This window comes from Syngnathus floridae, chromosome 6 (genome assembly GCF_059516105.1).
Source record: "Syngnathus floridae isolate MCC-2025c chromosome 6, RoL_Sflo_1.0, whole genome shotgun sequence".
Lineage (NCBI taxonomy): Eukaryota > Metazoa > Chordata > Actinopteri > Syngnathiformes > Syngnathidae > Syngnathus > Syngnathus floridae.
The window spans coordinates 8,855,694-8,881,214 of record NC_142418.1 but is presented as its reverse complement, the minus strand read 5'-3'; the positions used below and the strand labels follow the sequence as shown (position 1 = coordinate 8,881,214).

Genomic DNA, 25,521 nt, shown 5'->3' with positions numbered 1-25,521 from the left:
TGAGGTGGCTGCAATACAGGCTCTGCATCAGCTTAGCGTGTGCATCTTGCATACAATTTAGCCTCTCAGTACTCCTGTTGTAGTTTGGGGTATGCACTGTGTACTTGTAACAAAAAACCCAAATTGAATCAGAATTTTGTGTGTGATGGAAAAAGCACAAGTGGATCCAATTGAACAAAATTGAATTGTTACACCCAACAATATACTGGGTTAGATATCAAATAGTCTTTCAGTGGAGGGATATGTCTGAGAAGGAAATGGCACATTTAGTGAACTTATAAGTCACCATGAAACTCATTGCATCATATCCTCTTGAATAATACAATATTAAATTGAAATGTAATCCCACAGAATTAAATTGTTAGTTTAAAAATCAAACCGTCCTTGTATCATGTTTCCCCTCATGTATCAAGATTCGTATCGAATTGTAGTTAATTGGAGAGATGGGCATCTCTACCTGTGCACCTTTGACCTACATCCTTTCTTTTGCCATTGGATGAAATACATAAGTAATAGACGTCATTGCTGGAATTGTCCCTTGTTAGGAAAGCAGCTCTCACAACTCCACAGTTCCCTCCGAGTTCACTCCTGTGCTCATAAAGAATCTACAGCTTAGTTAATGCAGGTTTGTCCTTATGTTTTCAGCACACGCTGAAGCTCCTCAGTTATTAGAAATACTTGGCACTATTTGAGCCATTATAATTAGAGGTATACTGGAAAACGGGCAAATGTATGAGCCACTTGTCCCATCTAAATGATCTCAGAACCAGTAGTAGGAGTAGGAGTAGTAGGGACTCATCAGTCCAGTGAGGGAGAAACTAAAGAGAAACCATTTACGAGTTCAAGTGTCACAAACTAAAAGCCTTGCACGGAAAATTTTGTGGCAAGAATTAAAGGGTCATTGTTCACAGATGCTTTCCTTTCAAACTGATGGAAGTTGAAAGAAGTCACCACCAAGGCTGGAGGAAAAAAAAAACACCCACCATTTTATTAAGTGAGCCAAGCTTCCAGGGGGTGGTTTGATGAACCTCACAGCTGACATTGTTGGGACAATATATTGTAGTTTTTGTTTTATTTTTTTTTAACTGCATAGTTTTTTTTTGTGGCTGGTCAATCAATCGATCGATTGATCGATCGTTCGATTGATATATTAATCGGTCGATGAAGAACCATTTACGTTGGGATCATATGTGCTCGCCTTCTTCAAGACAGACAGTATTGCAGGGACAGACTGTTCATTACTCGTTCCATGTTCCCTCAGACTCCTCCATGATCATGTGTGATGTGTGCGGGAAACAACATGATTTATTTTTATTTCAACTCAAGGATAAAAGAGTATACACAGAATAATCAGAGAACAAAGACAATCCCCTAACATACACCATGCGTGGCTGCTTTCAAAAGAAACAGAAAAGAATGAGGGGGGGGGGTGATCTTTCCAGGAGTAAATAAGCCTATAAACATTTTCTTGCTCAAGCTGGAAAGGGGATTTGTGCAGAGCTGTAGAAGTATAAAATAGCTGTCGAAGTGAAGTGGAGGATCAGAGAAGACAAACAGTGTGGACTAAATACCCCGGGGATCCTAGGTAAATTAGCGGCATCTTCCTTTAGAGTTTTTGCAGTACTCAGTAGTAAATTGTTTGGTTTTACGACTCCCTTGCAATCCCACTCTCCTTTACCCTTGCAATTTCAATATTCTGAGACTCTTGCTGAAATGACAAAGAAAAGCAGAAGCAATCAAGTTTCCTGCAGTGCACCACAGACAGCTTCAAACCAATTTATTGCTGCAGCCTGTAATCCTGCATGGACAAGATTGAGGTTTGAGCTTGTAAACCTAAATCGAGCAAAAGTGGGGGAATTCTGTGCACTATATAAGGGAACTGTATGTGTGTGTGTGTGCATAAAAACAGCACTTCGTAAGTCATAGTCTCTCATAGGCATGATTAGTTAAAGTCCAAGCCACCAATCTGTAGGAACTATTTATTGCCTATACTGTCTGTGCTTTTACATTAGCTTCAGCCATACATCTTCAGCTTTGGAAATATGGTTGGTGCATCCGAAAAGCTGTTGAGGAGAGATAATACAGGACCATTAGTGACACAAAGAACATCAGTTTACATGTGTACTCTTAGGAGACAGTGTAGTCTACTTTCCTACCCTAAGCCCTGCATCTCACTGAGCTGCGAAGGTTAGCGAGGGTTGGTGCGCGGCCCAGAAGTTGATTTTTTGTAAGGGTTCCGTCAAACGGTCTCAAAGACGTTCGCCGGGCATTCGCCAACATTCTCAAAAATTCTTGGCAACAAGAAAAACTGTTTGCATCCTTGCGCTACTGTTTAGGAATCCTGATGAAAATAACATTTGCTACATGTGCAGACACTCAGTGATCAGTATATCCCCTTGAAATACATTTAACTCTTTCAATCTTTGCAATATTTTCTCAAAATCCAAATACTCCTTGTACTGTAGTAGTATACAGCATATACGCATAGGAATAGACTGTACTAGGCTGTTCTTGTGCCATAAAAGAAGAAAACAAGATTTTAATCTCCATACATTCATCTCCCTTTCCCATTCCTTCCCTCTGCCTCATTCTATTTCCCTTCCTTTCATCTCTCTGTGTCAGGGTCAGAGTTCAGCTTGGAGATAAGGGAATAGAAACATTATCCTGTGTGGCTCTCTATCAACCTCTCAGATTCAACACTGTAGTGATCAGTCGGCAATATCTGTGGACCAGTGCTGCTGTCTGTGATGAGCTCGGGTAAAAGTCATCTCTCCAGGTGCCTGCTGGGCTTGTGTGCCGAGCCTTTCTGTGTTTGACCTGGATGGAGCCTGTGTCGCTCATAACTAACGGCGGCAGTGTGAAAAGGGACACGTGGACTTGCTTGTTGCACTCATAGCCTAACATCCGCTTAAGATCAGCTTGCTGGACAGTCCAAATCAAACGACTTGCATATGCTCCGGGTCAGAGGGGAACGAATGTGTCATCTGCAGAATCTCTTTGGATACTGAATGCCAAAGTAGATTTTTATAATATGTGAATAAATACAGCCATCTTTGAGAGTAGAAAGGATCGGCAAATGAGAACCTAATGTCAAGCATTTAAAACACAGACGCAGAGGCAACTGCAAATATGAGCATTCCTTAAAAGCAAATTGTCCCCCTTTTGCTCATGCTGTCAACAAATTTAGAAACAATATTTAAACAACCTTGATAACTACAGACTTGAATCAAAATTACTATTATAAAGCAAAAAAATAGAGAAACTCGTTTTTACACAATCCAAGATCGTTTTATTTTCTTCAACAAATTTGAAGATATCTGTAATGATCTTATTCTGGTTTTAGGGTGAGGCAGAAGTTATTGAATCAATTTAGAAATAATCATGATCACCATAAATTATCGGTGTTGATTCTGCCATGTAATAATGTATGTGTGTGTGCTTCGTAAAATCTGCAGGTGGAACAGTTTTCTTTAACTGGCTACTCTTTAAAGAAATTGAAAGAGAGAATGTACAGATCAAATTCAAATTATGCCATGGATGAAAGTGCTTCCCCCACTTAAAACTCGATCCAGCTTAATGAATCATCTTTTACGGCATGCATATATGCTTCAATGGAATGAGAGGCCATCAACATCGAAGACACCGCCATCCAACCAAAAGCTAGTTTTTTCAAAGAAGGAGCTTAATAAATTGTCCAAGACGCATGCTGTGAAGGCGTGCGCCTGCCGTTGACTGGCGGTGACTCATACTCATTCAAAGCAAACCAAAACACATGCCCTGTAAAAAGACGTTCATTTTAGTTGATTTTGTTCATTTATTTTAGATTTGCAGCCCTGTCTGAACGTTCTGTAAGCTTTTTTGGAAAAAAAAAGATTTCCCTGAACTCCGACTTAACTGTGTGCCTCACTGCACTTGGGTCTACGTATGATTTTTTTCGTGCACGCCACCAAACCTGCACACACAGACGCACACACAAATTCAGACGTGTGCACACGCACGTGCACACGCACGCACGCACGCACACACACACACACACACACATACACGTGCACGCACACACGCACGCACACACACACACACATGCACACACCCACACACACACGCACACGCACACACACACATGTATTGATCTGCATCAATTGCCAAATCGATTCAAACTGTGAGAAGAATCAAAAACGGACTTCTTGATACGGCAGTCCACATAATTAAACGATGTTATATCGTGAGAGTGTTTTTGGTTGTTAAAGAAACAGCATGAGATATGAAAACTACAAGGGAAGCAATTTTAAAATGAATAGTATGTAGGTGCCATAGAAGACATGTAGTGTGGCAGATGGAGGATCAATATAACAAAACTGCAAGATGATAAGGAGGAGTGCTCAAAGAGACATGGCTGTGATTTTCTTCAATGAGCTTCACTGCAGAGTGTAAATCAGCTAAGCAATGATAGGAGAACGACTCATGCACCTTCCTTCAGGGCTCAAATCACCATCTACTTCTTGGTTGTTTTGGTGTCTACTTTCGCTGAAACTGTCTTTTAAATGTTCACCTTTCTTCTTTTCATCATCGCTTTGTCTTTTCTCACCTCTGGTGCAAAATATTAAAGCAATTTTACAACAGTCCTTCAATATACAGTCCCTCAAGGTTCTTAAAGATTTTTCTTATAAATATAGCTGTTGGAAATTTATATTGTGAATGGATAAGGGTGAATTATTGATGTTGTTGCTAATTGGCTCTTAACACATATTGGGTTTCTACCAGTAAACACAAGAGGGGCTTTTGAAATAGATGTTTACAGAAAAAGCCTCAGCCATAAATCTGTACTTGAGTAGCGTGAGTAGTGACCAAATGTTGCCACGTTTGTATTCTGAAGGTTATTACTGTGGGATTGGTTCACATATAATTTATAGCCAAATTTATTTAACATTTTATTCAAAAAACAATCTAAATCAAGACTGTTGACAGGGTATTCAGATTTATGAAGTGACAGAGAATGTCATCCGCAATAACTTAGTTTCATGTTTATTATTGATAATTAAAAGTATGTTTTAAGCGACTGAGGGAAACAATTACAAGCTGGTTGATACTTACTGGGTAGGCTAAGCATGAGTGTTGCAAGTATGACGAGAAGGCTGGCGTGGTGTGAGTGGGCAGAGCTACAAAGCATCTTGTTCTTCTTGCAGAAGCAGACTTGAACTTTGACCTCTGAGTTGTTGGACAGAGGAGGCACCCCTGAATCAGTGATGAGCAATGGCAGCTGATAGTTGGCTTTCTTCAGACTCTGTAGCAACATGATTTGCGAGTGAGTGGCTAAAAAGGGAGAGGCAGAGAGAAATCGAAGTCAGTCAAAACATCATCCCCCAGAATGTTCTTGATACATTTGAACAAACACAAAAAAGCAGCATAACTCACAAAGGAAACTACATAAGTGGTTCATAGAACAAAAAGCGCAGTGGTGGCTCAATTTTTAACAACTTGGCTGAGGTAATGAATTCTTGTAGGACCAAGATCCATTACAATCCATAAATTAAGTTAGCATTAATGGTTGGTAAAATGGCATCTTGACACAGTTTCCACATTTTGGTCTGCAGCGGGAATATACAGTACCTTCAAACCTCTGGTCAGTTATGTGACTTATCTTACCCACTATCTTTTGGGTGAAAGGTGGGGTACACCCTCAATTAATTGCCATAGGGCTGACACAGAGTCAGCCAGACAGAACATATACAGCGGTGCCTAATTTGGGTCTATGACCTTGCTCGTAACACTCATACCTGAAATCCTCTTTCTCCATTGATATAGTGAAAATACCATAATCCCTTTCCAGGATCCCCCTCAAAAACAACAAAAACATGTCATGGGTTTCTATTAGAGAAAATAACACTATCATATTGTACTTTATAAAAACGTATAGTTATAACGTAAACAAATAAGAACGCAACAGCTCGTGAATCAGTGGCTCAGGGCCACTAGGAGGGGGAGGCGCTTATAGTACGGTCATGCTGACACAGATCACTTTCAGATTTATGCAGTAACTTCAGTAATAGGAGTTAAATGTTCTAAGGATAAAGAATATATGCCTGTGCATCGTTTTATTGTCTACATGTGTTGTTGCGAAGAGATTCTTATTATGTGTTAGCATTAAGTTAGCAGTATTACAAGCAAAGTTTTGTGGTTGTTTTAAAAACGTGTGTAGTTTTATTTAATCTTTAATTTGATATTTGAGGCCCCCCGCCACTATCTGAAACTTTTACTCATAAGTCAGAGCAAAAAAAAAAATCTGCCTAACGACAGCTCTTAAAAGACATAAGACAGGTTACTTGTATCTTAAGGCATCACTATATTTAGCTCCTCTAATATAATTTTCTTTTCTTGGCTAATGTGCAGTGGATGCTTCTTGAAAATTCATCTAAAATAAGAGTTATATGATTTCACATGTATGGTCAGCAAATGCATGCATGTGTTCATGCATAAAATATATTCAAATTCCGATATTTTCAGTATAAGACCAAATGCACGCACACAAATAAACACAGTCAGAATTAGTGACTGAGGAGTATCCCCCCCCTCCCCGGCCCCCTTCTCCAGCTGTCAGTCACAGGTATTACCTGTGGGCAAGTTTAAGCTCTGCTCTGTCGCTCAAACACATAAAGACAGCGCTGTCGGCCATGCAACTGAGAATCAATGTCTTGGTTGTCTGCCTACACACACAACACGCACACGCACACAAACACACAGCCTTTCCTTCCTTACTCTTGATCCTCAGTGCCAATCCTTACCTTTTGTGGATTCCCAAGGGCACTACTTATATTGAATTTAAACTTATTGAACTCCCCCTTAAACATTGAAGATACATGCAATTCTGTTTTGCACTGCATTCTATCCTACGTGAAACTGCCTGATGTTGATCACAGTTGAATGTAATACGTTTAAAATGTAGTTGTGATGTACCAACTACAGTATATCTACAATGTATACTGCAAAAGTATAAAATACTCACAGTTGACCCTGGTAACTTTCCAGGTTTTATCAAGTCCCGGTTGTTTTCCCAGCTCTATCTTGAAAGGCGCCCCGTTGGGTGGTAGATCCTTGTCCCGTCCACCAACTATGGCCACATTCATATCATGTGCGTCTTCACACACCCGTGCTACCGATGGCACCACAAATGGTGCATTATCATTGTAATCCTCCAGGTGAATGACCAACGTGCCAGTACCTGTGGCAGGGGGACTGCCTGTATACACACAAAAACATTTTTTATCAGTTAGTACACGTACTTTATCAATCGAGATCAACAGAGGCACCCTTGTTACATTCAAGTATACTGTACAAATACACAAGAATAGATTTTTCTTAAAGGTTTCCCATGATAATAATTGGTTTACAATGAACCAGTGCAGGTGTTATGTGCTATTATAACTTGTCATGGCTTGTTAGGACTTGCATTATGAATGAATGAATGAATGAATGAATGAATGAATGAATGAATGAATGAATGAATGAACGAACAAACGAACAAATGAATGAATGAAAATCAGCTGCCCCCGTAGCCTGACACTGGAGAAGCAAAAGTACTTTGGAAATGAATGGCTGGATGGATGGATGTGTAATGCAAAAGAGTGTTTTACTCAGTTTAGAATCTGCTTTTTATTGTGGATGCCTAATACATTTCTCTTTCGCTGCTTTTAATAAAGATTAGATTTTTAAAAAGAAAGGCATATAAAAACGATTCAAAGGTCAGTCTACAATTAACACCTATAGACAAGATCTGTAATTGGAAAATGGACTCCTCCACCTTTTTTCGTTGAACATATTTGCAGACAATTTATAAGAGGGATGAGGGTGATGTGGCTGCGCAACACAGTGATTAAAAGCAAGAAACGTTAAGTCATGGAATGTGCTTTGGGACAATGTGCAAAAGAGCACACAAGAAAAGCCTTATAGTTTGATTTCACAAGTGGTTGTGAATACATATTTGGGGAAAGATTGCAATAACGAAACCCACTGACATTTGGAATAAAGAAAATGAAAAGAAAGAGGGGCAGAACCTAAGATGAATGTCAAAAATCTCAATCCACATGGGTTTTATTATGACTTGTTTATTGCATCTTATTTCCCCCTTGAAGACATTTTGCAGTTATATATGGCGTGTGTGTGTGTGTGTGTGTGTCTTTTGAGCATTTCGAGTGTGAATCCAAGTGTTAATTGTCACCCAATCCTCCATGAAAGAAAATTTATAACCAGCCAGCAGAAATCTTTTTCTTTTCAAGTAACCATGACAACCAAACCACTGTGGCTTGTTTCGCCTACATTTTTCTAGAAAATTAGCCAGGTGTTGTCAGAGGGCCTTTTACTCGATATTGTTATTACTGACGAGATATGAAGATGTGTTTTGGGCTTGACAGTCAGTTTAAGATGCAAACTAAAAATGACAAATAAGTACTGTGTAATTTCAACATATGTGATTAACTTGTACGCTTGTGAAAAGATGTGAATTTTTGCCATGTGATGTCAGACGCAGTCATCCATGTGCTTATCTAGCTCTAAATGAAATTTGTCTTCCCAAATGAAGAAGGGTGTAGTGCACACTCAATCACTCATGCATCACTCCAACTTGTCCGCTGCCTTCTGCAACTCACCACTTTGTCAGAAACGCTTAGATTAGACACACATTCCCAGAGAGCATGAACATTTGCAGCTGTCAAGCTGCTTCCAACTGGAAAGCACCAAGACTAACAGAGAAAAAAAGTCAAGAACGCTCTGGGTAAGAACTGTGGTTGTAATGCTTTCTAAAATAAATCTATCTGGATGCATTTGCATTTTTACAAGAATATAATCTGAGCCCTGAGCCACATAAACTTTTGACATCTGAAGTAAGGATAACTGCTTCTTTTTTTAAGTGTAGTGTTTCATAAACTGCTACAGAGAACACAATTTTTCACATTATTTCTGCACATAAACACATTTTGAACAAAAAAACGTTGATAAAAGACTCTTGGTTGAAACATACATTGTCTCTTTGAGTCCTCTACTCTTATTAATAAAATTAAGGACAAGTTTTAAATTATGCACATGCAGCCAACCAAGATAGCAAATCAAAACTGGCCACTGCTTCTGTGTTCCAGCACGTGGTCATCTGACAACTAGAACTTAAAAGGACCACTTTACTTATCAATATAAACAATATTTTCCCTGAGATTGTTGCTCCTGAGCCTCAGCATTATTTTTGGATTTAAAATTTCAATTAGCATTTAAAAAAATGAACAATATAATTAAATTTTTAATTAATCACTAATTTGTTTTCCAAAGTAGCAAGGGCTCATTCACTAAAAAAATGTGTTTAAATATTATTACTCTGCAGACAAATTAAGCATTTAGACAAAATCACCATTCTATTTACGACACGAGGCCTGGTCAACATTCTTCTCGGCACTGTGCATATGTTGAGAAGTCCCAACCAATTGTAAATGACAGCCTGCCGAGTTCCAATTTGCATGAGCTGCACTCTTATTTCCCCATATAAAGCATCTCAGCTAATGCATGGAGTTTGGAACTAACAAAAGATGGCCCCAAAACGTTTATAACCTTCTTAAATTTGACCATTTCTTCAAAAGATTTGAAGAAACTGACAACACAAGATTTGCATTGATATTCTCATTACACAGTTCAATCAAACCATGCTGCAGAAAAAACCTGCATATTCATACGAGAATGAACAAACACCACAAGTTGTTCAAGTAGATAGTAAGAGATAAATATAACCCAGCAAAGAGGCATTTGTAGGAACTAAAATTAAAAAAATACATCTACCCATATCTGTCAAAATTATGGCACATGCATGCAAGTAGCATTGTGTGCGCCTCTGATCTTTTTGACGGCTGTTTGTCATGTGTAAATTTATGGAAATGTTGTTTGAGATTCTGCATGTATGTATACTTGATCAATTCAAAAACTCTCAAACCTTGGATTGTTTTGAGGCGTTTGTTCGTTTCCGGGTGCGTGTAATCAGAGCATGCTGCTGAGTGACAAGCGCCAACAGACAGAGCGGCAGATACACACATGCACAAACAGAGTTTATAAGCACATAAACAAATTCGAAAGAGGACAAAATTCCTTAACGCTGTTATCCCAAACTACCCCTCCCATTCACAAAAGTTGGTTCCATTAGATCGCAACGCTGGCTTTATCATCTGTCAGTGGTTTGGATTTTGCCACGGAGACGATTTACTGTAACATATGTCTCTGTTAGTGAACAAGGCCCACAGATATCCACAGCAGAAAGAGGAAAGGGCCACATGACGCTCCGGAGCCGCAGGTTGAAGACCTCTGCTTTACACTAAATCTGACGTTATTCCTCTGTATAGTATGTGTCAATGAAAGATGCATTTTTTCCAGCTTTACATGGGTGTTTAAGTAAGACACAGTAATGAAATGAAACATCAAGTAACTTGTGTTAATAATAATTGAATAATTCCCTTCAACTTTTGCTTTGCCCCATTTCCAAATGACATTACAGAGCTTATAACTATGACACCAGTTCCCTGTTGGTTTTGTAACATACAGTAATTATCTTACTGTACGTGTTCATAATAGTTGTCTAATATGCGCTCCTTCGTGGTATTAGTAAGAAAGTTAATCACATTGTCTCGGAATAATTTCAACATAAAGGAACCCGATCTTTTTGTGGGTTTCTGGATGTGGCAAGCTAGTAAAAATGACAGAAAAGTTTGGATGGGTGTTTATACTGTACAGCCTTCATTTTTCTTCCTTTTATTTAAACATTGTTTAAGATTGAACATTCTCCATTTACATTGAGCGGAAGTATACGCATGCAAAATCAGCATTTTATAGATGCAAAAATGTGAGGGAATAGTGGCTTTTCTGCACTTTAACCCGACACTATGTTCAAAATGTAGCAATTTAAAAGATGAATGCACCTAACCACATCGCTGACGCACACAGCACAAAAGCACAGAAAAACACCATTACTGAAACAAACACTGAATGATATCAAAATGCAATACATCGACATGACTACATGACCCCAAGTAAAGTTATTACTGTACATAGGACACATTGGGACAGCTCAGCTTTTTTCTGATAGATATGCGGGTATCGGTCAAGCCTGATAGAAATCCAACTGTCCAGGTTTGACAATTTGTACTTCACAGCAGTACCTGCTTGAGGTGTGCGATTAATTCAAATTTAATCCCGATTATGGTTATTACACGCACCAAAAACTAAATGATCCTTTGATCAATTGTGATTTCAGTTATTACCAAAATACCGTAGTTTCCGGACTATAAAATAATTTTTGCACAAGCTTTGAACCCTGCGTTTTATAGTCTGGTGCAGCGTATCTATGGATTTGTCATGATTTTTATGACATTATAAAATTTGTTGTTTTGGTAATCCAGGTAATAGAGAAGAGTACAATTCATTTGAAGAACCAGCGTCTTATAGTGCGGCTTATATATGAACAAAACAGGATTTTCCCTGAATTTTAGCTGGTGTGGCTTATAGGTGCAGTTTATAGTCCAGAAAGTACAATAGTTGTGATTAATATTTTTTTCCATAATCAAGCAACCCTAACTCCTGGTTTTGAAAGTGAAAACATGTTAATAACAAGTAAAGACATAACTAACCTATGAAGATACTGCATTGCAGAAAAAGTGCCTAATTGATACTATCAAGCTGAAAGTGTGCACCTTGCTTTCAAACCTCATTAGTAATTTGGATTTGAATTGCTGCCTGTCATTTCTACACCTCATCTTGGGTGATAGACACCCTGTAGAGGAACATAAGAATGATTTTTTTTTTCAGTGGCAGACTCCATCAACTTCCGCATCTTTCTTTCTGTTATTTTGTCTCCAACTGTTGACACCTGCCCGGGGGTGGCAATTTCATCACCCTGCAGTTCCCCTGGTATGTCCGTAGATGAGAGGCATAAGCAGACTCGATGGTTTCTAGGGTTGTCAGGGATAATCCACATCTCTAGGCTACAAATTGAGATTTCTTTCCCATTCCTCCACAGTCCTGCTCCTTTTTTTTTTTATTTTTTATAATGCATTTATCTTGCACTGCCCTCACATTTTTGGCTTAGGGCTATTGCTGTTGATTCTATTTATTTTTTTGTGCTCTTTGAAGCGGTACGGTGGGAACGACATGATGAGCGGTGAATATTCGAATCCTACCAAATACACCTCTGCATCGCATCCTAAATAGCATGCTCTATGCACCCACTTGGCCGCCCCACTATTTGCACTTTGAATAAAATTTAAGACATAAACGGTTAAATAACTATCCAAAGTAATATTTACAGCTACATCACAGTCACTGAGAATCGACCCCACAGAAGCGCTACAAAAGCCAGCTAAGTGCACCAAATAAGACTGAAATAATCATTGAAAGCAGGAGTAGAGAGGCTCAAGAAAGGGATAACAACACCCTTGTGAAGTAATCCACTTGTATGAACACAACCTTATTCTGCCCTAAAAGATTAGGCTCCAGATGCTTGATAAATTGTGAAAACTCTGATTCCATGAGTCATTTCAACTTCATTAGTTTCTCTAGTAAATAAATATAAGGAAAGAGCAAGTGCCTCTGCATTTACAAAAGATACTTAAGTTCCTTAAACAGTAAACTGGCTATCTAAATCCACATTTCCTCCTGTTTATTCACCCTTGTGACACCTACAAGGTACTAATGCAGGATGCATGATTTCATTTATGGATGTAAGAAATAAAGAATTGCTGTGTGGAGGTACACTGCTACCCATTTTTATAGATTTTCTCTTTAAAATATTCTCAATGGTGGTGCCTACTCAATCATTTGATAAATTCTTCCCCCCGCCCCTAAAATAAAGCATCAGTGTAGATTCACAATAGTGGCTCTCTTACATGGCAATTATTTTACTGGCCGTTGTTTTCATACCGTTCTGAAAAATGGTCAGTTCAAACCGCACATATTTTCCATTACATTTTGACATATTAAGGTACCCAAAAAGGACTTAACTCCTCACATCCGAGTCCAAAACATGCCTTTGTGACCTTGGTGTTGATGTTGTCGCCATTTTGAGATCAGCAGTGCAGTGATCAAAATGACCTGTTTTTGCACAGCATTGTTCATGCTTTTCTTGAGCAGAAATATATATTTTTTCTCCACCCCTATATTGCATGAAACCTGGGACTTATTTATTATTTATTTATTTATTTATTTATTCATTTATCAATGATTGTCACACACACAACTGGGTGCGGTGAAATTTGTCTCTGCATTTAACCCATCCCCGAAGGGAGCAGTGAGCAGCAGCGGTGCTGCGCCCAGGGATCATTTGGTGATCTAACCCCCCAATTCCAACCCTTTATGATGAGTGCCAAGCAGGGAAGCAATGGGTCCCATTTTTTATAGTCTTTGGTATGACCCGGCCGGGGTTTGAACCCACAACTTTCCAGTCTCACGGCGGACACTCTACCACTAGGCCACAGAGCTTATCAGAACCACTTCTCCTCATGACGGTTGTGGGCTTGCTGAAGCCTATCCCAGCAGACTTCGGGCAGTAGGCGGGGGACACCCCGAAATGGTCGCCAGTCGGGCACACATAGGCAAACAAAGACTCACCTCACAATCACACCTACGGACAATTTGGAGTTGTCAATCGACCAACTATGCATGTTTTAGGAATGTGGGAGGAAACCGGAGCATCCGGAGATAAGTCACACAGGCACGGGAAAAACATGCAAACTACACACAGGACGGCCGGAGCCGGTATCGAACAATAAAGCATCTTAACTCAATTTTAAATAAAAAATCGTGCATGATGAAATAACCTGTTATTTATCTATTCAACTCAGTAGAATTAATTTTTAATCATGTATGTTTTGTCACTCAAGAGGATAAAGAGGTTCTAATAATTGATGAAGGTGTTAAGTGTGTTAGGATGCTACGAATGTGCTCCTTAATTCCACTTTCACTCATTTAAATGGCATATAATGGCACCAGGATAATGGCTAGCTGCTCGTCGGGTGGCCTCTTGCTCCCAGCCATTCAGACTTGACCATTACAAGCGGCGAGCACCCGGTTGGCAGCTGGCATATTCCTTTTCAAATGTCTCAGAGCCATGGGTGATACAATAAATAAAACAAGGAGCAATTTAATAGGAATGTGCACACTTACCTTTGACATTGACAGCCTGTCAGCTTTGCAATTTCTACCGAAGCGTCACAGCAGTCCATTTCTATCAAACTAAACGCTACTGTATTGAACCCAACTATTTTCACTTGCTTTTGAGTCAATCATTTCATTGTCCTTACTTCCTCACACAACTAAACATTGTAATGGGGGCATATGAATATTTTTCTTTTTCTCTCTGAGGAGATCAACTGAAATGTCAATTAACTGAGAATGCGGTGTGAAAACAGCTCTAGATGTTTAGTTTGGCATTTAGCATGGTAAATTCTAGACCTTGTGGAAGAAACCGACGTAATTATGAATCATTACTCTTCAGCATCCTCAAGGCTACAGCAAACCTATCACATGACATCAGGCTAATCTTATTGTCTGATCAAAACTGTAAATGAATCCAGTCACTGCCAATTCCAGAAGATGCCTCTCATTAAGAGAGATGACTTCAGGGAGAGAAGCTGTGCTCGAGACAGGTGCATAGCTGCCAGTCTTTCAGAATAGAGTTTAGGTTATCAGTTGCTGGTTATTATAAAAAGTGATAGCAAGGAAGGCCTATGAATAAATAATATAAATAATAAAATGGCCTTACGAGTTAAGCTCTTTTTGCACTAGCGTAATAATATAAGTTATTTTCTTCATGGTGATGCTTCATAAACAAATTTGACCCATTTACAGCACTCTAACACGAGTAAGAAAGAAGATAAATCAGAAAAGTTGTGTGATTTTGCTTCATCAGAAGAGTCAAGGCAGTTTATCATGCCGAGTGATTCACGACATGTTTTTATTGATCGTGTTACTTTGGTGTTAGTATTCTGCCTGCTGGTGCCCTCTAACTTGGCAAATTTATTTCATACTTGTCAGTCATTTCTTTTCCACCAGCGGCCTTGGTGTCACTATTAAAACAGAGGTCTCTCCAGCCTCACAGTGAGCACATTGTGAGTGATTCACAAGAAGGTTTTCAAGCATTCACATTAGCTAAAACTACGTCTGTCACATGGTTTACGTTTGCTTTTCATGCAGTTTCTTCACTGCTCACCTGTTGTCTGAGTTTCGTCATGTGACGTGCGCAAACTGAGCTGTAAGTAGTCATTACCCGAACCCTGCGATGTGATTTTCAATCATCTGTTAGTGGAAAATGGTTGCTGACCATTCATATTTTACAAAGAGAACACAAGATGACAACAAGAGATGAGAATGGATTGTTAACCTTGACGATGTCTCTGAGACAAACTATATCTTGCCAACACTTTGGAATAGTGGGTCTCCAAGTCATTAGTTTACAAGTATCACATCTTTGCTTCAATTTAGCACAGGCCGACACACCAAGGATGTGCAAACCATTCGTTAGGAATTAAACTTCAGGCAGATTTGACATCATCATTGCAATGAGAACGTGTCTGGCTAAATAGACAGACAAACTCTATCAACAGCCTTTGCCTGATTTCATCATTTAAGATTGTTCACAAACTAGTCTCTCCCTCGGCACTGTCAGTGTTTTTTCTTGGAACTAGCCCATATAGTATATGCTGAGAAAGACTGATAAATGATCTTTTCAGTATTTTCCTGACTGCGATTGGCTGGCAACCAATTCTTCGCCCAAAGACTGCTTGGATAGGATCCAGCATGCCCATGACCCTCGTGGGGATAAAGCAGTTCAGAAAATGGATGGATGGATATTTTCCTGAATCAGAGCATTGCCAGTATTGCCAGTATTAGCATGTGAATTTATTAGAATTATGATTTCTTCACATAAAAGATGTTATCAGGAGATTCTTCCTCCCTGTCAGAAAAATACCCTTGAATTACAAGAATAACATGAGCCTGTTTATTATGTACAAATGCTCTTTGGGGTGTTTAGAATTGATTGAGGAAATAAAGGACGCAAATAGAAAAGGAGAAAAGGTGGGAGTGCAAACTTGAAGAGGTGGTGCGAAAAAGAACAGAATTTGGGGTTAATGAGGCAATGCAACAAGACAGGGGAGGTAAAACAACATTGAGCTGAGTGCATCTACACTTTCCAGAGCGTGTCCCATTAGACTGACATTATCCTGGGTCAAGATGCCTTGATTCTGCCCGCTACGATAGCATCACCCTTACCCTTCTGCTACACAGGGTCATAATTGGTTGGCTGGTCAAGAACACATTTCAGAAAGGTAGTTAAACTTTTCACCTCTGTGTCTGTCTCCATGAAGGCATTGGCAAGAGCAAAATGTACGAGATGAAGTCAAAGTGAACCTAATGACAAAACAGGGAGCATTTGAATCTAGAACTGGCCCTGAACAAGAAATCTTTTGTCTTTTTGAATCAGATTCTTGGGAGAGTTGTGCTCCTAGCTATTCGAGTGAATAGAATAGTCAGTGTGTGCGTGTGTGTTTTACGGATTACGAGCAGTTCCCGGTGAATCGAAATTGGGCTTGGGAATGTGAATGTCCTAGACTGACACTTTGAGTCGTTATGCTTTATTATTTTGCTGATGGAGTTTGAAGCGGGTTGATCACAGCAGGCTAAAGAGATAACATTAGTCCATTTATCTGCATTTAGCCTGCCAGGCTGCCACTGGGTGTGGGTGACATGGCAGCGACTGAAACAGGAAAATTACTCAGCCCATTACCAGGAGTGGCACACATTCCCAGCACTTAGCACCGCAATGAGGCAGCTCGGTGAGAGATTTCATATCAAACTCGGCGATGGACATATGCAGAAAGACGCATTAAGCTTTGTCTATGCACCCACATAACTGTCAATCTTTTTCTGAATTTTCTCAAAGGTTAAAATGAAGCTATTATGTGAGCTTTACTGGTGTAACGCCCACACACGTGCACACAAACTATTTTCCATGCATATGAGGACCGAAGGTTATATTACAAAAACTATCAGGATTCAACATCTCTGTGCTTCTGACCACTTTTTTTTATATCAAGTTGAAGGGTGAGGTGATTGAATGCAGAGGCCTCTTTGCGCTGTTCAATCCCAGTGAGCGGATTATATGCAAATTCAATACTTTAGTGTAAGTGGCTAAAATGATTGAGATACAGACACACACATAAATCCAAATAAGCCCTCAGAGAATTCATGCCTTTCAACCAACACCAATTGAGTTTGACAAGTACAAACTTAGTTTGTTACATGGTCGCCAATAATTGATTTGAATCTTTTCAGTTTGGGTTTAGAGCAAATCATTCTACCGAGACAGCACTTGCTAAAGTGACTAATGATCTCCTTATAGCTATGGATTCAAACACCTCATCAGGTGCTACTGCGCACACTATGGCCAAGTCATTGAAAAGCGAGATGAACACAGAACACAGTCAGTGAATTGTAATCGTCTTATGCACAAACACACAGACCTTGAATACAAAAGACCCAAGTGAAGACAGAGGGGGGTACAAAGCAGGCACAGCTGTTGTTCCAAGAGGGAAGCAGAAAGTGGTAGAGAATAAGCTAGAGATTTAAAACCAGCAACTTCTGCTCAGAGTTTATATAAACAGCCCATCAAGCTCACTGCAAGCACTCTTCCAAGCGCTGCGGGTCTTCTCAGTGCAAAGTAGACTACAGATTTTTAATCCATTAACTCAAAAACAGAAACTCATTACATTACAAAGAGCGTATGTAAAGTACCTATGGTGGGTGGAAAATGAGCATGAGTCCATTCATCCAAAACACATCCAATACATATCTATCAACTTAAAAAAAGAGACCATTAAGGACATATTGTGGAAGGAGTTTGTAAAACTGTGCTACATTTCAATAACAGATTTTTGTTCTTGAAGTTGAATGAAAATAAAAAATAAAGTATAAGACATAGCAATTGCAAACCAATGTAAATCACAACCGCAATAATAAACACATTCCCAATCTCTCCCCTCTCTCTCTCCTGCTGTGCAGGTGTGAACAGTGTTGTGATGCATGAGCGTATGTGCTCACAAGCTCATGTGCAAAATGGGCAAAACAGATAATTTCACACTTCAAGGATGGACAAAAGCCACAGCCTCTCAGCCACTCCTACTGTGCACATAGGTGTAAGCTCTGGCAATAGAGTGAAACCTACAGACTTCACACTCATTGTGAGGCTGTTTCCAGTTGAGATGACCTCTGACCTTGACATCAGCAGTGTCGTTACCTCACGACTTCCTTAAATCCTCTGATCCTCTCCTGTTTCCACTCCATATCACTTTTTATTTTTGTACTGTATATCTGATTTCTTCATTTCCCTTGGAAGCACATTTTCTCCATTATTTGTTGCATGTATCCACTCAGAGGCTTCAGCAGCTGGTCAAAGGACCAATAAGGAATATTTAGTAGCATCAGGCCTTTTACTTTTCCCCAAAGCCACTTTGTTTGGTCTAAGCAATGGCAGGGTAACAGAGAAAAAGGATGAATTCTACTTTAGGGTGCTAAAGTTGCTCCTAAAGCGATCTTTAAACCGATTCTCAGTGGTGTGCAATTTTGTGTGAGGGGTTGATTTTTCTATATTTTGACCACTGGTGCATTTTACGATGGTAAGGTTTCAAAAAGGGACAACTCTGTCTTCAAGGTACCTTGACTTGCCTCAGAAGATCATTTAAAAATGAACAAAGTCATCTTGCCACGCCAATGTACTAATGTGTAAGACTTATTGTCATCCACATCACCTGCTTGCATTCATGTGGTTATCTCCCGTACTACTGTTTTTCAACCACTTCTCCAGATCGTTACCTTAGTCACAGTGGTAGCATTAGTGCAAGTAATTAACGACTGTTTTCTCTTGGGTTCACTTCCTTGTGTTATATAGGTCCAGTTCCGGTGAACTGATTTTAATGACGGCACACAACTCCTCAGCAAGCAGCCTCTCACAAGCTACAATTTAAGGAAATAATTATGGTAGTATGTAACTATGCATTCAATGAAACTTTGTTTTATGCATTTCTGTTCCTGCTTAAAGTGCCTTCGAGGTCCTGTAAGCGGTCGTTGATTTCAAATAACTAATTTAACTGACGCCAATTATCATTGGGTTGCCTGCCAAATATTCAGAAAATGTTATTGTACTACGCAAAGTGTAGGACTGCTAAAGTCACAAAAGCATACAAACAATTATCTATTGGCACACCGACTGCACAGACTCGGTTTATTGATGTGATGTGAACATTTAGCACGTCATCCCTGTGCCTCACTCTCTGGGCATGAGAAATCAACCCAGGCTTAAGCCAACGAAATAGCGGACATCAAGCAACAATACCCCACCATAGAGATGTTATGTGGATTATACATTGGACTGTATCAAGTGCTGATATTTGACTTGTGATTCGATTTTCGTGCGTGAAGACCAGTGTAAGTTCTTCTTCAAATGTTCATAATAGAAACAGATTAACCAACAATGCGGCTCCCAATTTCTGTCTACGTATGCCTCTTCTTCAAAAGAGTCTCTCTATCTTTTCGCTTTGCTTCATTTCACTCAACAAATGAGAGTTCAGGCTACACATGGACCAAGATTTAAAACGACAAAGGTGGTGTTGGACTTTCAAGGCTTCCTTAACTTATGGCGAGATTTTCAACAGTTACACTGGCACTGCCAACTTTTGAACAAATGCTGCCACAGAGGCAGAGCCAAATAATGCCTTCCCATTGTTCCAACAATATGTACACAGTAGCTAGTTTACACCAAGCCTTTTGATTGGACACGATTATTCCATGAACGATGACAGCGATTAGTCAGTCTAACAGGTTTTCTAAATAATTAATTTGTTCAGTAATTATCAAACATTACTGTGAGTTGTTAAAAAGTTAGCATTGTAAAGATAGACATATCTCCCCCAAAACATTTGATTTAATACAGGAATTTTAGGGTGATTACAAAGGCAAGCTGTCACCGCAGACCTCCAGCTGTGCTCATGTGATTAAATATGACATTATCCAGACTCCTGTCATTGAAGTTTTGTCTTACCGTTGTCGATGGCGATGAACACAGCGGTGTATTTATTGTCATGAACATAAGGAGATTCACGGTCCAGAGAGGCCAATGTGTTGACAGTTCCTCGCAGTTGGTTTACAGTCAGCCAGCCTGCTGGATCTCGTAGGATGGCATACCTTAGGTACACAGGTGAAAACTTCGGATTACAGTCGTACGGACATGAACAGTCACAGTAGTATGTATATCATAAGAGACAGATTTTAGATTTCTGTAATTAGAGAGAGAGAGAGAGAGAGAGAGAGAAAGAGAGAGAGAGAGAGAGAGAGGGAAAGAGAGATGGCCCATGGCCGATGCTAATACACTGTTTCTATTTGAGAACTGCAGAGTGTGTGTAAGCAAAAGTTAAAAGGGTTGTGCTGACTTATTTTTGGCCACTGAGCACTTCATCTAAATTCACAGCAGGCAAAGCGTGAGGAAGAGAAAAGTGATGGAGAAGAAGCAGGGAGTGTGATGATGAGACAGATCAAGAAGGAAGGGAAGACAAGGGGGCATCACACTTGAATTGAAGTTGTTAAAAAAAATATTTTCTTCTACTTTTTTCCCCCCAGCCTCTAATTTGAAAGCTGCTTCTAAAGTGCTACCTTCTGAGCCTTACCCAGCTCTGGTTTAGTGCTGCACTCAAAAAGTTGACAGCCAACTCATTGTTGCCATTTCTCACAGCACCAAATTCAGTGGGTTCCCGATTTGTATGCAAGGAGCATGTTGTTTTGAATACAAAGCAGTGTGATTTTAATTGATTGCTCTGCATTCAGTGGTGTTTATCCCAGTGAAGAAAGTGATACATTTGAGTGATCAAGATGGATGGCTGACATTTACAAATTACGTTCTTTGAGAGCATTTGGCAACATTCATTTATTCAAAATGTTTTCTAAAAATACAGAGCATCAAGTTTCCATCATAACATAATTATAGTTATAATTCATCATATGCATACAATTAGTCACTTAAAAAAATATCCAAATAAAAGGAATTATTCACACCTTACAGTCCCCCACTAGTGATCAGGATATTTACTGACTGGACTGGAATCAATACAATAAAAATAAATATTGAAAACTTACTGATGTGATTAACTTCTATTTGAGTTGCATTTATGTACCGTAGAAGATGAGGGTGGGAAGCTGGCTCAATGCAAAAGCATACATATATGAGCTAAGACATTGTTGTTAATACTGTGGAGCCAGTTTTGGTGTGACCCTAAACTATCAACTGCTTCACTCTCTCTCTCTCTCTCTCTCTCTCTCTCTCTCTCTCTCTCTCTCTCTCTCTCTCGCTCTCTCTCGCTCTCTCTCGGTTGGGACAATTTATGGAAATTAGATTATTTTTGTTTCCTTTTATTTGTTTGGATTTTAAAATTCATTATTATCTAGTCTGGACACAGAGGTAAATATACAAACAACTGTGACATGAGAAGATATTCCCAATTTGTATTGGGTCACCAACTGAAAAAGTTAAACATAGAACCCTGCATCCCATCCCATTCCTCTACAACATCTTTGTCATTAACTTTGTAACAAATTAAGACAGTTGAGACAGAACTGGTAGATACTGTCTGACCATTCTAGGTCAGCCTTTGGCCAGTAATTCATAATGTTGATGTATCACACAACAAGCCTTGTCCTTGCAGCGCAGTGAATCAGTGCCTGTCCTATTCTCTTACCTCACCCACGGCAACCTGAGAGTCTTCAAGCCTTACATCTAAGGTTCCACTATTCTCTTCTTTTAAATCCCGTGTCTTTTACTTTGCATATGGCCACAGTGAAAACCGAAAATGGAAGGGGAGCTGCTGAATAATGTATGACCTAGATTCTTGAGATGTTCTCATTTTTCAAAGGAAGGTTAGGAAAACAACATAAACAACTAGGGATAGAGAACACCAAAAAGAAGCCACAATTGGGTCACCGGGACAAATGCTTCAGAGCAGAAAAAAAAGTTAAAATGAGGTCACTTATGTATTACTAGATTAAATAATATTACTGTATTTTCCGGACGATAAATTGCAGTTTTTTTCATAGTTTGGCCTGGGGTGCGACTTATACTCAGGAGCGACTTATGTGTGAACTTATTAACACATTATTATATCATTTCACATGTTAAACCACAAAAGGGTGGTCTAGGCATGTGTGTCAGGATTCAGAAAGGCTGGAATAGTTGGAATTGGAACTGCAACTGACGATGAGTCTGACAGAGGTGATGTAGAAGAGGAAGCACCTCATCTTCTACCTCCGGAGTTAGCGGAGTTGTTTAAAAGTGACACAGAGGATGAAGATTTCATTGGATTTAATGATTTAGGCTGACACGGATGATTTGGTAAACTTGTTAGCTTATTATTTATGCTATAGTTATCTGAATAACTCTTACAGGCACATTCTCAGTTTGTTGTTTATGTCATGTAACATAACATACCGTAAATCATTTAGCCTATTGTTGCCTCTATTCTATTTTTATTTTAAATTGCCTTTCAAGATGATATGTCTGTTCTTGGTGTTGGATTTTATCAAATACATTTCCCCCCAAAATGCGACTCATACGCCGGTGCGACTTATATATGTCTTTTCTTTCTTTCTTTCTTTCTTATCTATTTTATGGCTGGTGCGACTTGTACTCCGGAGCGACTTATAGTCCGGAAAATACGGTATGTATTAACCCTTATATAGTACTTACAAATTTAAGTGAAATTTGAAAACTTTATAAGAAATGGTGCAGTAAACAACACAGACATATTTTTTATTTATAACTGTGCTGTTTTATTTCTCTTTAGCAACATGGAAGTCACCTCACTGCCATTGTTATGATAATGGCCTTCATGAACATATATGAAGGTGCTCTTAAACTGCTTACTTGACAGATAAGTGATCTCCTTAGTCAACGTTATACAGTATCATCCACCCAAGTACTTTACACACCTTGACCTTCTGCAGGACTTAAGCAAATCAGTGTCTTTTTCTTCCATGCCAAGTACTATTATCTGCACAGCTCTCACAGGCGACGTTTTAGCGGAATAAGAAGAGGCACTCCGTTTGGTGGCGAAACAGCTGTGTTCACATGCACGACACAAAACACGCTCTTTAAAATGTGTCACAGTGCCACAGCTTGCAAAGGTCTGCAAAAATACGACAACTTAGTCCAGCACACCCCTGCGCATTCCTGGTGGGATTAATTACTATTAGGGAGATGATACTTGGGGAATTATTGTCTGTACAGTGACAGACAAAATAAAAATAACAACACAAAACATTTTTCAAAACTCACATCATTAGTGAACATGTTCAGGAACTGAAATCATAATTTTCATTATCAAATAATTTTCTGTGAAAGGAACACGTAATTACACAGGAAAGAATATTCATTATTGCCGGATAATGCAATTGTCTGTAATGGCGGAAACTATGATTAAAGCCGTGTTATATATGATTCATAATTAAAAAATACGATAAATTCTATTTAATTTCTTGAACTTTCCCAATCAGACACACACGCATGTACGGACGCGCGCGCACACACACACACACACACACACACACACACACACACACACACACACACACACACACACACACACACACACACACACACACACACACACACACACACACACACACACACACGCACACACTGTAAAGTGACAAAAAAAAAAACAATTGCACTCAAAAAGAGTAGGAGTAACTAGGAGGAACTGAGAAAATTATAGGAGGAATTGAAACAATTATCTTTAAGCCATGACATCAACTTTGGAATGGGCAGACTGGACTACGTTTTGTATTTTCACAGTTGAGAGCAGTTAGAAATAGGCATGGCAAAATTGGGGGCATGAACACAGCCGACTTCACAGCCCATCAAAGCGGCTACACATTCATTTTCAAATCGGTGTGTGAGGCGCAGTCCTTTATAGGGTGGAATCAGAAAATGACTTGCTGGAGTCAATGCAGGAGATCTAAACAGATCAAGCACCTTCATATGGAGCAGATCATTGCAGACAGTTCATGTAAAATATGCCAGTGCTATGTACTTGGAGACCAGCTTTCACCCCAACGCGTTTATGTCCGTGTGAGACACACTTATACAGTTGAGCCGTTGCAAGGGATGTGATTTTAAAAATCGATAATTAAGATGGTAATAATGATGATAATAATAATAATAATGACAATAATCAAACTGACATTTGAGCTATTAAATAGGCTTATGTGGGTTCAAGGATCATCTATGAGAGTAAACAAGCCAAGTGTTGGTAAATTTCAGTAAGATACTCTATACATGTATGGAATGTATGCGAGCGAAAATCCCAGATGTGCATGCTTTGCCTATGAATGACATCAACTGAGATTCATGGCTCAGATGGATTGTGTTCCATGTCAAATGCATTTAACCTGCAGATCCCAGGGCACGAACGCACAAACAACACAGTCGCACGCACGCGTGTGCATACACGCAAACGCACACACCTCCCTGCGCACATACACGCACCTGCACATTTATGCAGAGGCAGACACAGCAGCACAGTTAAAAGCAAACTGACTCCACTGTTTTGTTGTTTGATTCTGCACACGCACTCCCATCTTGCAACCATTCTCATGTGTGTCTTTTTCAGTGTCTTCAAACTGTCGACAGGTCACAGCTCTAGCATGCCAAAATCTCTGGTACAAGCAAAATGTCAATGAGCGGAGTGATTTTTTTTTTTTTTAAAGAAAGGAGCAAGTTGCTCAGAAGATGAGGGAGCAAAGTAGTTCAAATATGAAGATGCCAGTGTGCATAAACTCCTCCAGAAGCCTGACTGATTCATATGGAAATGATGTTTTGCCTTGCTGGTGTTCAATCACACCATGCCACTGACATTTGCTCAGTGTCTAGCAGCAGTTACAACTTTTGGATGTAAATCAGGAGCAGGAAGTTTAGCGTTTGACTTGCCCTTGTCATTACAATCCAAGGGATAACATTGCTGATCCTCATCCAACAAACCTGCAACCTTGTTAAACAAGGATCCAGCTACGCGTGAATTTCCGCTACATGGCAGAGGTGACACAATTCAAGTTGTTTTCACATTTTGAATAACAGTTAAGCTCGATCTAAGTGGCATAAAAAAAAAAGGCAAGTGGAACTGAATATTCTCAGATCAAAATAAGAACTTCCCAAATTACTACTGCAATGTAAATTAATCTATTTACCCTGATGTCACAAAAATCAGGCAGTCTGCGCAACAGAGGCAGAGGCACCTTGATGTGGTATTTGTGCTGACCTAATGCTATGCGGGAGACAGCATCTTTTCCGACAATTTTGTGACAATCGTATCTACTTGCTCTACATTGTTTTGTTCAGCCATATGTTAAAGAGCGACACACCTTTTTAGCGCTGCCCAGTTGGTAGTCATTTACCTCATGTGTAGCTGAGTAACA

The 25,521-nt window shown here is 39.5% G+C and overlaps 1 protein-coding gene across 4 annotated transcripts in view; it reads right to left on the bottom strand.

The window, feature by feature from the left end:
- The window catches only part of cdh13 (cadherin 13, H-cadherin (heart)), a 169,387-nt gene that overhangs the window by 9,453 nt on the left and 134,413 nt on the right, over positions 1–25,521 (bottom strand). For 2 of the 4 annotated variants that reach the window (XM_088379246.1, XM_088379250.1), the window contains exons 11-13: positions 20,105–20,247; positions 7,001–7,234; positions 5,092–5,310 (exon numbers count right to left, since the gene is read on the bottom strand). In XM_088379246.1, coding sequence (XP_088235372.1) covers positions 5,092–5,310; positions 7,001–7,234; positions 20,105–20,247 — 596 coding nt within the window. The other 2 variants (XM_088379249.1, XM_088379248.1) reach the window with 2 other exon arrangements.